General features: G+C 34.1%; 1 protein-coding gene across 3 annotated transcripts in view; it reads right to left on the bottom strand.

Moving 5' to 3' along the window:
• Positions 1–14205, bottom strand: part of ZNF644 (zinc finger protein 644) — a 64738-nt gene that overhangs the window by 19603 nt on the left and 30930 nt on the right. The window contains exons 4-6 of one of the 3 annotated variants that reach the window (XM_058175276.1): positions 5311–7350; positions 4317–4863; positions 3537–4142 (exon numbers count right to left, since the gene is read on the bottom strand). In XM_058175276.1, the coding sequence (XP_058031259.1) occupies positions 3537–4142; positions 4317–4863; positions 5311–7314 (3157 nt within the window). In that variant the 5' untranslated portion in view covers positions 7315–7350. Of the gene's footprint in view, positions 1–3536; positions 4143–4316; positions 4864–5310; positions 7351–14205 lie in introns of those variants that run through there. The other 2 variants (XM_058175277.1, XM_058175278.1) reach the window with 2 other exon arrangements.

Raw genomic sequence — 14205 nt, 5'->3', positions numbered from 1 at the left:
CATCACTTGGCAACCAAAATTCTGATCCCATTTGTGTTAGTAGTTGAGGACTATCTGTACTTTGTGAATTTTGTCTGCTTTTATTGTAACAGTCTAATAGTTGGGTTCACAGAAATCCAAATTTAAATCCACATTTAAAATCCAAGATAGTATAACAAATCCACACACCAGATATAACTGTGTTGTTACTCTTACCTGCCTGTCCAATAGATCTAAATATATACATATATAACAAATATGAGAAAGTAATGGAGTTTTGATTGAACATGATGTACTGACAATTGTAGAAACCACATAAATGCCTGTGTTTACTTTGATATTAATTTATTTAAAGAATGAGTTGTAATAATTGATAAAGATTCTTGGTCAAAACTTGGCAAATTCCTTTAATTAAAAATTCAGCTCCTTTTGCATTTAGCCAGAAAACAGAGCATTCACTCCTGAACTGTTCATATACATGAAAATGTTTGATAAAAAAATAAAATAAAACAATTCATGAAAAAATGGGATAGCAACATAGTTTTTATACGTTGCTATAATTTTAAATTCAATTTCTTCAGAGAATTTTAAATGTCAACTGAATTATATGAATTTTTTCAAGTCTGATGAGGAAAATGTAGATAGACAGACTTGAATTTACATCTGTAACAAACATACCTGTCCCAGTCAAAAGTCCAGCACTCTTCTTTCGTGCATAAGCGCGTAAGTGGTTGGACAGGCTAACAGCACTTGTAAACGCCGTATTGCAATGCACACACGTTCTAAGCTTCACAGGCATACCTATCATTCAAAAGAAAACTATAATCCAGTTCTCTCTTTAAAAATGAAACTCTCAACTCGTTTTGAAAAACCCTGAATTAAAAGTTGTTTTAAGAATGTCCAGTGCATCAGTGCAATTGTTTCATAAGGAAGGATCTAGCTCATGGTTATTATTTGCTTATCTGGCACAAAACATCCTTTTGGGTAAGAAAAATGAAATGCATGATTTGAATCCCTAAGCTTTGCTGAATTTAACAACTATTATCACTTTGCTGCTGATTTTCACATTACACAGATTCGTCTCCTAACTCCAAAATACAATTCTGCAATTTGAATAGACATAGTTCTGTTAAGAAGTTTGAAAGCTTGCAATGTTCCCAATAAAGAGAATTAGAAAGTCTAGTTGACAAAGTGGCAATTAAAGTGTTTTACCCACAAGACTGTAAAAGGCTCAATACTAAATTAGGTTGCTGATGAGGACTTGGAGAAAAAGGTGGTAAAACACACCACTGCACAGCTGTTAGACAAAACATTTTGTTCAGTGCATTTTATCTTCATTACTCTGAATGCGCAATCAATAATGAAAGTTAATGATTTGTAGTTTTTGCTAAAATCTTTGTGCTAAATAAATGATCAACAAACATCTTAGTTATCACAGAAAAAAACACACAGTGAAGCAATACCAAACTACATCAGAAAAAAAATTACTGCCAATGGTTTCTTAACTGTATTTCCATGCACATATCAACGTTTAGTCTTGGATAACACTGTCAATATTTTTTTTCACATTATTTACATTTCATTATGTTAGAAAAGATTTGGTGCTTTTAAGATTTCATTTTTAGATGTACGCAACACAAAAAATAATTTCATGTATTTAAACATTACTGCTCAAAAGCAGGGTTACGAAAGTTTTACTAAGTAGCAGTATAAATTAACAATCAAATTCTATATTAATTGGAATTAAAAGTTCTTTTAATAACAGTTGGTATTATGCAATTTCTTTTATTATTTTTGATTGAAGCCTAGAGGATAGCGCTAATCAGTATTAGACAGCATAATAGAAAATCAAACACTTTATTTTTAGCTAACTATTGTCTAACTGACAGGCTTTATTGAACTCTGACCTCCTATTTTAAAGCAATTCATTGCATTATTCATGCATTTCATATTACTCATCTTTTCAGCCCCTTATACTTAGTTAATAGAGGTTTTCCTATAAAGCTAGGTTATCTATCTAGGTGAAAGTAAAAGCATAATCAGCAGTCTCATGTATTGTACCTGGTGACTTACTATATAATTTCAGACTGCAAGTAGAGAATCAAACACTTGAATGCTTTCCCATTTAAGACATATCATTTTAATTGCAACAAGTTTTATATGAGGATACGTTTAATCCATATAAACATTAGACATAAGCAGATCCTTCAGCAGGACTCTTCACATCACTCTTCCAACATACTCTATTGGATCCAGAATATGACAGTACCCACATGCTCGTAAAACCCCAAGAGTGTCAAGCTACTGACTTCAGCCTTTGAGCGATATAGCTTTTCGTAATTTCATGCCACAAATCCAGAGAGGCAGTTTGTTCACTGAAAGATCTGCACAGGCCTAATAAACATTTGGTTTCATTACCTGCAATTTGTAGTGGTACAACAAGCAAATCACATGAATCTACTGATCATGTAATGTCTTCCAGTGACAGTCTGATTGTTGCATCATACTGCTATTGAAAGACCCATAAAACAACATCCTGCATTTTCGCCGCAATTACAAAATATTACTCAAACTAGAGCAAGGTATTATAGTAGCTGGAATACACATTATGCAGAGATCTTGGCAAAGAACTCCAGCATAATCTCTGACAACTTTGATTGAAAGACATATTTAAGAAAAGTATTCTAAAACTATACTAAGGACCCTGAAATAAAGACTGAAATTACTGACTGAATTTCTAGAGAATCTTCATTCAAAAGAGAGTCCGAGATTCTGTATCAGAACCCTGATGGTAAACAGAGTATCACTACCACGGATGCCTTCCTACCCTGTTTCCCCAAAAATAAGACCCAACCAGAAATAAGTCCTAGCATGATTTTTCAGGATGCTCGTAATATAAGCCCTATCCCCCAAAATAAGCCCCAGTTAAGATTGTCAGCCAGATGGGTGCATTTAGTACCATATTTCCCCCAAAATAAGACCTAACCAGAAAATAAGCCCTAATGTGTCTTTTGGAGCAAAAATTAATATAAGACCCAGTTTTATTTTCGGGGAAACATAGTAGGACACATATAACCTAACAATAGCTCACATATAACCACACATCATCCATTTAACCAATCAGGCATATATTAACTTAAGTGAAATGCTGACATTTTTTACTGCAGAAAAAGAAACAACGATGTCTCAGCTATTTTCGGTTATTTGACTTGACAATACATTTTATCAAGTTATTAATTATCATGTATTCTCTTTCTATCAAACATTACAATAAACATAAAACAAAGAATTAAGAAGATGTTCACATGTATCTATTTCAATTATCCCTCAGCAGCTACAAAGCAAAATTGTTTTCTATTCAGAACTTGGCCTGCATGTTCAAAATATAGGTAAGTTTTAAGAAATTAATTTTTTTCCCAATAAGAACCTTGCAAAGAAAAAGTTTAAATAAGAATTGATTTTGGAATAAAGAAATACATATAGACACAAACATTATGTATCAACACAGATTTCAATTATAATCTAATAAAACAGCAGTTACAAAAACAATCTCTTACCTGACTGTACAGTCAAATCCATTTTTTGTGGTTGATACATCAAAGGACCATCTTCATCTAATGGAAGAACACATTTTTGAACAAACCTCTTTCTTGCGGTTTGATTATGAATCTTTTGAGGAGAGATATCAAAATTTCTTTCTTCTCCCATCCTTTTATTTTTCAAGAGTTCTATCAGTGTAAGTGACTGGGTTTTTTTTTCATCATGCAATAATGATTTTGCTTCATCATATTCATTGAGGCAATTCAGCCTTTCTTCCTCTGATGCAGACACCGATATATCTTCAGTCTTTAGGCCATTGCGGTATGCTTCAAGAGGTATAACATTTTGAGACAAAAAGTCATCATTTGATGAAAGTTTCTGAGCAACAAATGGTCTGGGAATAACACGACGACTGTTCAATGCCTTAAGGATTTTTTCATATTTTTCTTCATTTTGCATCATTTCATTTAGAACACAAATTGGAGATTTATGTGCATCCCATTTGGTTTTACCAAGCCTTTTTAGGTGTCCTCGCACATGATTAGATAATCCAATTTTAGTGTCAAACCAACCTCCGCAGAGCTGGCATGTGTGTTCTGTAGAACTTTCAGATTTCTCAATTGCTACAAAGAAAAATGAACGATTTATCCATTTGTCAGACATTAGGATGCAGCTTATTTAAAACATACATGTTAAAACATTCAAACAAGAGAACAAATAAAAAAAGTAGTCAAGATACTATAAAATCAGTTAATATTCATGTTAGTCTATATTTCTTGTATGCTGAAAAATCTTACCTTTTCTAACTCGTTTCACTGGGGTTCCCGTCACAGTTCTTTTGAAATGCTGCATTTTGTCACTTGTAGCTATCTGCTCAGGTGAGACAACATGGCGTGCCTCATAACTTAACCCAGCTCTGTGAAGATGTCCACGGACATGATTAGACAATCCAACACCAGTTTCAAAAGTTGCTGGACAGTATGGACAGTTTTTTTTCTCAAGTGATAAATCAGTCCAGTGAAAAACGGAATTATGCTTTGGCAATGTTGTACCTATGTTTTCCAAATGATGATGATCTTGGAAATCATGCAGATAATTGTTACCTTCGCCATCTTCATAATATTCAAAATAAAATCCATCATTTTGTTCATATCTAAGAGACGATTTACCACCACCTTCTTCTTCCATTTTACCTTTAAATAAAGGGAACAGGTTTACATGGTCCTGATTAATATCACTGTAAGAGCCATCCTCCACAGACCGTGTAGTGTAATCACACAGTTCAACATTATCCCATGAACTTTCATCGTCCGTTTCATAGCTGTCTTTTTTCCCAGCAAGTTTCTGCAAAACAACAACAGTCATTTTATGTAGAATGCCTGGAAAACTGTCCAAATCATCTCCTGCTACAGATCCTCCCCTTTTGGGTCTTTTAATCAATTTTTTTACAGTTACATGCTTATTTTTATAGACTCTTGGTCTTTTTTTCATCACAGTTAAGAGAATCCATAATAAACCTTATTATGAGAATTATTTGAAGACAATAAAGGTAACAACCTGACAGATCTTGTAGCATCCCCTTTTAAGTGTAAAAAAAAAAGGACCACTAGATTTCACAATCCTAGATATGCCTATGTGTTTGTATGTATGTATATATATATATATAAATACACAAACACATACATGCATAGTTTTTAGATTTCCTGCATGATATAAATCTTTAGGATTTGGGCCACTGCTATTTCTATTCAAAATAAACCTGTCTGCAGAGCCTTGAATATACACACTTACAGCTGACTGTGCAACGCTTTTCCGAGCCTTCTGTATCCTGGAGGGTCTCTTGTGGAGTTTTGCAAAGTGACTTGTCTGGAATGCAGAGCCAAATGGTCGTTTCAGATCTTGTTTTAAAACAGAAGTCTTTGGAAAGGCAGATGCTTGCTTGATTAAATGTTTAGTCCTGCTACCAAAATTTAAAGCTTCTTCTATACCGAGCCTTTTTCTTTTATCTAGTCTAAGGCGACTGCCAAAGGGATCTATGCAAGCTGATGGATGCAAATATTCCACATGTTTTTTTAAAATGCTTCGGGCTGATGTAGTAAAAGGACACATTTTACACATATAGTCAACTGTCTTTTTTGAGGATTCCATATAGGAATCTTTCACTAATGCCTTTTTGTGTGTTTTTCTCTGGGTAATGTCTGTAGTGATCATTGCACATTTCACTACTGCCCCATGAGCAAGCCCTCGATGGCATTCAAGTTCATTCTCTGTCACAGCCATAAAGTTACATTCTTCACAGCAGTAGTATCTTTTATCTTTTTCATGGGTTTTAGCATGCTGCACAAAGGTTTTGGGACAATTGGTACCAAACACACATTGTGGACACTGTAACCGTGCACTTCTACCCTCATCCTGAAGTTCTTTTAATTCACGAATTTCCTCCATCAATTTCTGTCTTCTTTCCTGATGAATTATCATATGTTTAAGAAGGGAATTGCGATCTCTAAAGGTCCGGCCACATTCCCTACATGCATAAGGCCTCGAAACATTTAAATGACGAAAGTGCCTGTTGCCATCCAAATGATACATCATGTGCCTGTGCAGATGCTTTTTTTCCCTAAAATTCACATTGCACTTTGTACAGGGATAAAAAGATGGCTCATCAGAAATGAAGTTAGATGGTGATTCCAAGTCATCTTGTTCACATTTGTTCAATAAAGTATTAGAAAGAAAAGTGCTACTGTGAACAGGGGAAATATCATCTGCACACTTATTACTTGGATTATAAATCAGTTGCTGGATGGCATCCACAACTTCCAATTCCTCATCTGTAGATTCAGGCTTTACTCTTGCTAAGGAATATTTTTGTGATTCTATTACTTGTACATTCTCACTCTGCTCCAAAAACTCAATATCTACTAATTCAGAATTGTCAGGAATATAATTTGATTCGTTAAAACAGTCCTCAGTATAGCGAGTTATTTTGCTAACGTCCATCTTTCTTTTTCTCCTTTTCTGTACGCCAACTTTAGGTTGAATTGGTGGCTCTTCTACTGTTTCTTCATTTGTCATAAGGAATTCTATGTATTCTTTCTGTGGATCCCAGCTTACATCACTTTCTGATCTGAAGTCACCTGCAGCTGAGGAAATCCCTGTTAGTGATTTGCTACCATCATCTTTTCCTAATGAAGTTCTGCTATCCTCACTTACATCTACTTGGCTTACTAAAGTGCTATCTGATTTTATGCTTTTTCCTATTGATGGCTCTACATCACAAGCAACTGAAGCAGAGGGAGGTAGATTTTTCATGGAATGTGATAGGTTCTTAGCATGTGTTGCTTCAGGTAACAAGAACAAAACTGGACTTGAATTTTGGGCTGATGGTTTTGTGGGAAGTTGAAGATCAGGTACCACTGTGACAGATGATGAAGAATCTGTTTGATGGCCCACAGCTTGTGCATTAGTTAATGAAATGCTGCCTTGTTTCATAATGGAAATCTTAGTTAAACTGGAGTGTGGAACTGGTCCATTAACAGAAGTTTCTGTAGGCAGAACAAAATTTTCACTAGAAACAGCAGGAGCCCCAGTATGTATAAATATAGATGTTTGGCCCCCACTTAAGGCGTTTTCAGACTTGTCTGTTGATAGATCTTCAGGCCAAGTCAATGTATTATTCTGAAATGATGTTTCACTCTCTTCTAATTTGGGAATGCCACTCTTCTCAGAGATGAAATTGCTGTCATCTAGCAGTTCTTTAGCACCAATGATCTCAGTGTTGATTTCTGCCTCATCCATACTGCTGACATTCTCTGTCCATTAAGCACTTTTACTCTAAAGTAAAAAATAAAAATATCCACATTAGAATGCACATTAGCATAACAATAGCTTTAAGATTAAACGTGATAATTCAAAAATATTATGTCACTGAAAATCACATATATAAAAACATACTACCGTATTAATGAAGAGATTAATAATTTCAGAAGTGTACCTAGTTCCAAAATTTAAATTAAGTGTAGAATTATAGAGCAGACATGCACAAATCATTCAAGAGAGATGCATTGAGATGTACACAAAGGTTCATGTACTACATATGCACTTTGTCTGGAAGTATTTCTTCTCTTATTACAAACATTCCACAAATTAAAATCAAGGAAGATTTTATGTTTATCAAAATAAAACACCATATTATAATATACATAGTTGAGTAGCAAAGCATATTCATTTTATATAATGAATGCACCACACATTTTCATCAAAACAATACTTTTAACAAGCTGTGAAAAAAAAATTACAAATAAAGATGAAGTTCGACAAACATGTCTACATAAGATGATCATTTCTAGTCAACAGTCTACCTTACATTCACCCCAGTACTCATGTATGTAATCATATTTGTAAAATGAGATTAGATTTTAAAAAAACATGTAAAATCAGCTAGAGTGTTTACCACTTGTAAAAGTTTTTTCCCAAGCAACAGTATATGAGAAATATCTTGTTGAAATTTCTGCATGTAATAAAAAGAGTTATAAATGCTAAGTTGTAGACTCTTAAATTATAATTGCCACTGCATATGCAGTAAATCAAGAAACCTTGTCCAATTTAATATTGTAGGCACAATGAACACATTGGAAAAACCAGGAGATAAGAAAATTAAAAAGGAATATAAAGGATTTTCTCTGTATGTTCTATCAAGGCTACATTATAGATTTATTTTTCCATTCAGAGCTACTATACACACGTAAAAAAAGTTAATTACTAATACAGAGTGAAAAACCTGAAACCTTCCAGATATTGCTGCATTACTAATGTACCAAGGACAAATATTCATAAGGTTATTGAGAAAAAATAATGTCTAGAGGATTATCAATTATCAATTTCAATTTAAAATTATATTTGGAGAACATACAGAGAGTCCTTGATTTACAACCATCCATTGAAAAATTGTTCAAAGTTAAGATGGTCCTGAATAAACTGATTTATGACTGGTCCTCACCCTTACAGCCACTGCAATGTCCCAGTGAGCAATTAAGTTCAGGCACTTGGCAACCAGGTTATATTTACCACAGTTGAAGCATTCTAGGGTCATGTGATTGCAACTTATGAGGTCCTCTTAAGGGGTGTCAAACTTGATCCCATCACAGGCTGCATCAGGAGTTTATCTGCCCTTGGGGGGGGCTGGCTTGGTCGTCGCAGCTGATTGGGGGTGTGGCTGGTCCTGGGGTAGCAGGGGCCGGTCCCTCACTGTCTCCAGGATAGCTCCGCGGGCCAACTCTGTGGCCTATTGCAGCCCAAATGCAGCCCATGGGTTTGACATGTCTATTTTAGAGGGCTTCTGACAAGTAGAATCAATGGGGGAAGCCAAGTTTGCTCAATAACTGTGGCAAAAAGCTTGTAAAATCAGGTTCTACTTCCTATTGTGGCCACACAGACACACACACTATAATACCCAATGACTTATTATTTGAATCAATCTGCTTCATTCTGCACTAACTATGGAAAAAGAGACTTTGCTTCTACAATTAGCATGAAAACTGCTTTGGGAAGCCCCCTCCCCACTCCTAAAAGGATGAAATATTTTGGGGAATATTAAAGAGGCAGAATATGGTATTTCCCCAAAGGAGAAATGGAGAAACATGCTCCAACCCCAATTTCCTATATAGTAAAACAGCTTCCAGCAGAAATCTTTAGACATGGAGATTTTGGGCCCATTAAGAAATCCTGGCCAATCTATTCATAAACAAAACATCTTCAGCTCCAGGGTGATCGGATTAAGAAGGACAGGACATTATCTTTTAGAACGTAATAGGATTAATATACCATCATTTAGCAAAAGACACAAGCCCTTTCACTGCACAATCCCCAGAACAGTTCGAACTTCAAAGTCACAGAAACCTATAAACACCCATCCATTCATTCAATCATTTGGTCAGCTGTCCCAGAACTGCACGTTGTGGTTCTGTTCATCAATAAACTTTCTTTCCAATCAGCCTCCATTTTACTTTTCTCCCAGCTTGGAACTGAACCAGATGGATTTTTCCTTCTAACACTGCATAGTCTGGCTTGTAGGTAGTCTTCAGTTAGCAATCACTCATTCAGTGACTTTCTGAAGTCCCTACAGTGCTGAAGAAGGAGACTTACAGATGACTTTTGAGTATGTGTTTGTTGCAGCACCTCTGCATCCAGATTATCACAATTCGAGCACTTGACAATTGTTGCTGTTACAATGCAGCCTTTTGTAACTTTCATTGTGGCTTCTGACAATCAAAGTCAATGGGGAAGCTGGCAAGAAGTTGCAAATCATAGTCATGTGACATTACACTTAATGACCACACTTAACAATTGCACCTGGAATTGCCATCTTAAGTAAGTTGATTTTGCCTGTACCCATTCATGCACCCCTCTTCACGCAGATACCTTAAAACCAATCATTTCCCCTTCCTGTATGGTAGGCTCAATCCTACCTAAAGAAGCTTGCTATTTCAGCTTATCTGATAATATAATAGTCTGCAATATGATTTGAAAATGTTTTAGACAATTTTTTAAAAAATCTAGTTGTAAATAGATTTCAAATCCAATATGTTAACAGTACATAAGCAATGTCAGAACTATGCTCTAAATCTAGTCTAAAGCTTATCCAATTTCCATATAAAATAAAGCAATACACATGCAAGGATGAAATATCCATTAGATGAATGGATATGGCTCCATTAGATAAAATTGCTTAAGATTTTCACTTTTAGAATTCCCTGCAATTTTATAAGTCTACAAAACAATAAACACTGATTCCTACACAATTATGTATTGTGTAATCAGTATAAAAATGACAACAATGCAGCATCCCAACTAGTAAATCATATACATAGAAATTTAAAAATGAGAACAAGCTCAGGCAGGAGTAAAATACTGCAAGTAAAATAAAAAATGAAATCTGAAGCATCACATTTCTATTCTCCAAAATGCAAATAGAGAAATTATTTCAATTTCTAGAATACTTATGGCTGTAAAAATATTTGTATTTTCTCTAGCTCATGACATTCACAGACCTAGACAAATATATGCTCAGTCAATTTGAGAAACTATATTAGCTTTTCTCAACAGGAAGCAACGTTGTTAACGAAGTGGTAAATTCAGTGTTAATGAGTGGCTTCACTGTTGCCACCTCTGAGGTAAAACCTTTCATGTTCCATGTTCCACCCATCTGTTCTGGTGTTAGGGGTTCAAAAAAAGAACAGACGCTTCCCATTTAAAACAATTTTATTGGTGCCCCTTGAACAGCAGGGTGATAAACTAAGAATATTATATTTGCTTCAAAAATACAATTATCATTTTCAGAATGACTTCAAGAAAAACTTTCCTAACTCTGCATGAAGATACCAAGCTGCACTACTAACTCTAATACTATTGTTTTGAGTGCAAAGCTGAAAAAACACAATGGACAATATTATTTTTTTGGATAATTATTCAATTATATTCTGTAAATACTATGTAAAATTTTGTTTACACACAACAAAGCTTGTTCAATTGACATTTAACTGGATAAAGTGTTCTGAAGATCAAACAATTGGATAAAATAGTCAGAAAGAACATCAAGTTAAGAATATAGCTATGCATCACTTTTTTCAATAATCAGTTAATGTATCAAATTCACTGTCAATATACCAAACATTTTAAGCTCTAGTCTTCTTACCAAAATTATTAATTTATACAGAAAGAATGTATTACACCATCTATTTCAAATTGTTGATTTCAGCAATTTAATCCCTTTTACAGGACATTTCCAACACTTCTGACAATGCTCTGAAATATCCTGGAAAACTGAAGTGCAGATTCTCACAATTAAAAATTCTAACTTCCATAGTAAATATAGATTAAAGTTTCTAAGATTAACCACAGAAGAGACTAAAATGCATTTGTGTACTTTTCAGTTCAATGCTAACAAACACAAACCAATGAACACAGTAGACCCTGTTTATGTGTAAAACTAGCATATTTTCAACATTTAACATTCAGTTTAGATTACAATTTAGAAAATCTGAATACAGAAAGAGCTATATTTAAGAAATTTAATAAATGCCATAAGATTTTACTATATAGTGAAAGCATTTAAATTAGTTCCATCCTAATTTGAATTACTGCTGATTTAGAAAATTAATCAGATGCTTTGATTCAAATGTGATTGGGTTATGGGCAAGTAAATATAAAAACCTTTGAGTTGAATCTTCAAATTTAATCTTTGAATAATCCTTTTATACAGGTGTAGCATTAAGGAAATCAAGTTGTGCAGATGAGATATAAAATAAGCTATACCATCTCCTTAAAGTTTTATGAACTGTAAAACTCCCATCTACTATACCAACATTGATAGTACTTTTCCTTCCTGTATTTAAATAAAATTGAAAAATACCGATGACAAATGGATAAAACATTACATGACAAATAAGTACATTAAAACAAATAATTTATTTCCCTTTCATTAATGCATATCTCTTATAGACTTCTAAAATAAGATGACACATGTATTTAAAATTCTTTTAATTATGGTCTCTTTTTTAGTCAATGAATTATAAATTATACATTCAAATCCAGTTATGACATCATATATGCATACTGATATCATACTTCCTTCACATTTGAAATATAAATATGCAATAACACTGACATATAGCTGGCTTATTAAAATTACTATTTGAAATTAGTTTTACATGTATCTACTTAGAAATAGGGACATGGTGGCTCAGTGGCTAAGTGGCTTAGCTCAGTGGCTAAGATGTCGATCGAAAGGTCGGCAGTTCAGCAGTTCAAATCCCTAGTACTGCGTAACAGGGTTAGCTCCTGTTATTTGTCTCAGCTTCTGCCAACCTAGCAGTTTGAAAGCATGTAAAAAATGAAAGTAGAAAAATAGGGACCACCTTTGGTGGGAAGGTAACTGTTCCATGCGCTTTTGGTGTTTAGTCATGCTGGTACATGACCATGGAGACATCTTTGGACAGTGCTGGCTCTTCGGCTTTGAAACAGAGATGAGCACTGCCCCCTAGTCAGGAACGACTAGCACATATGTGCGAGGGGAACCTTTACCTTACTTAGAAATAAGTCACACTGTTTTCAATATAGTTTGCTTCCAGGTAAGGACCAGTTCTTAAAACATTTTGCCATTGTATCATCTTTTTGTGCAATTTGCCTAAAAATCCAAATACCAAAGTCAACATAAATGAACAATGAAAATAATACCATGAAACTTTGGGAAATGTAGATATATCGCAACAAGATAATTAAAGGGTTATTCATGTCTCCTCCGGGCTCTGCACCTACTTTAGGAAGGTATACCTCTACATTTGGGAAACTCTACTATAGATAAAGTTGCACTGAGTCAAGCTGGTGACTGTATTGATAAATCAATATAGTTTTCTTGGCAACAATATAGGATAGCAGTGGTTTGACATTGCTTTTTTCTGAACTTTTTTCAGTTTAGCTTACACGTCTAGTAATCTCTGGTGATCTCCCATTCATATATTAATGTCTGGCTCTCCTTAAGTTATAAGTCCAGACAGGGCCAATCAGTGTTATATCTTTATATTAAACCCTTGATATGTAACAGACAAATATTTCATTCAAACCTTTTAAATTGTGAGTTTGCCCATTAAGATTTTTCTGCAAATAATCTTATTTTTAAGAACCACATAGTAGAACAAATAACATAAAGTCAGGTTTAACAGTCATTTGGGTTAAGGGACATCCTCTTTACCCAAGTGATATATTAAATCTTCATTTAATGATAGCTATTGAACTGCAGCCCAAATTAGTTCAAAAAGACAGCTCTATAAGGAATCGTCTTGAGATATTATTTCTTTTCCCTTCAAAACTGGAAATAAACTTTTTAAGTCATTTTTTTAAAAATGATTTTATTTTTATAGAAAATCTTAATGAGTTCTGCAGTTAGAGCTGCCTGTAGTCATATCATGTAAGCTTTAAGAAATAAAGCACAAAGGTCAGATCCATCTTCAGAATGACAGATTATCACTTAAGTGCCCCAGGCTAGTCTTATTGTCTAGGAAATCACAAACATCACTATTTTTGCAAACTATCAGCACTTGCTATAACACCCTTACTACACTACATCTTGAAGTTACTACAAAAGAAATGAGGTGATAATTGCATATTAACATAATTATTCGGTAATCCCCTCTGAGCAAACTTCCTAGGTCATTCTATAATTCAGGTTAGATTCAACCTTCCTGTCATATCCATGCTGCCCACTTTCTTTTGACGAAGAATTTTTTAAAATAAAAAGCACATCATTTTTCTTCTATGTACATTATTAATTGTATTTATTATAAGTAGGTTAATATTCACTGAATACTTACTGCGTAGTGACAACCTTTTCTAAGGTATTATTATTACACACGCTATAACAGTGTCCTCATTCAAATGCTAGCTCATTTAACCATATAACCAAATTAAATGCTATGCCAATGCCCACTAATACAGGTAAAGTTAAAGATTTGTCAGATTCAATTAAAAATTATCATAAATTGGATTTCAAGAGTCATGAGCACAGGAAAAATAGATACAAGCATTGTGTGGTATAAAATAACTGATTAGCAATGAAAGTACATATATACATACTCGCATAGTCATACAAAATAATTACTTCTTTTATTTCTAAATAAAACAAAACAAGAACCC

This window comes from Ahaetulla prasina, chromosome 3 (genome assembly GCF_028640845.1).
Source record: "Ahaetulla prasina isolate Xishuangbanna chromosome 3, ASM2864084v1, whole genome shotgun sequence".
Lineage (NCBI taxonomy): Eukaryota > Metazoa > Chordata > Lepidosauria > Squamata > Colubridae > Ahaetulla > Ahaetulla prasina.
Note: the sequence above shows the minus strand (reverse complement) of the source record. Positions and strands in the feature narration are given on the sequence as shown.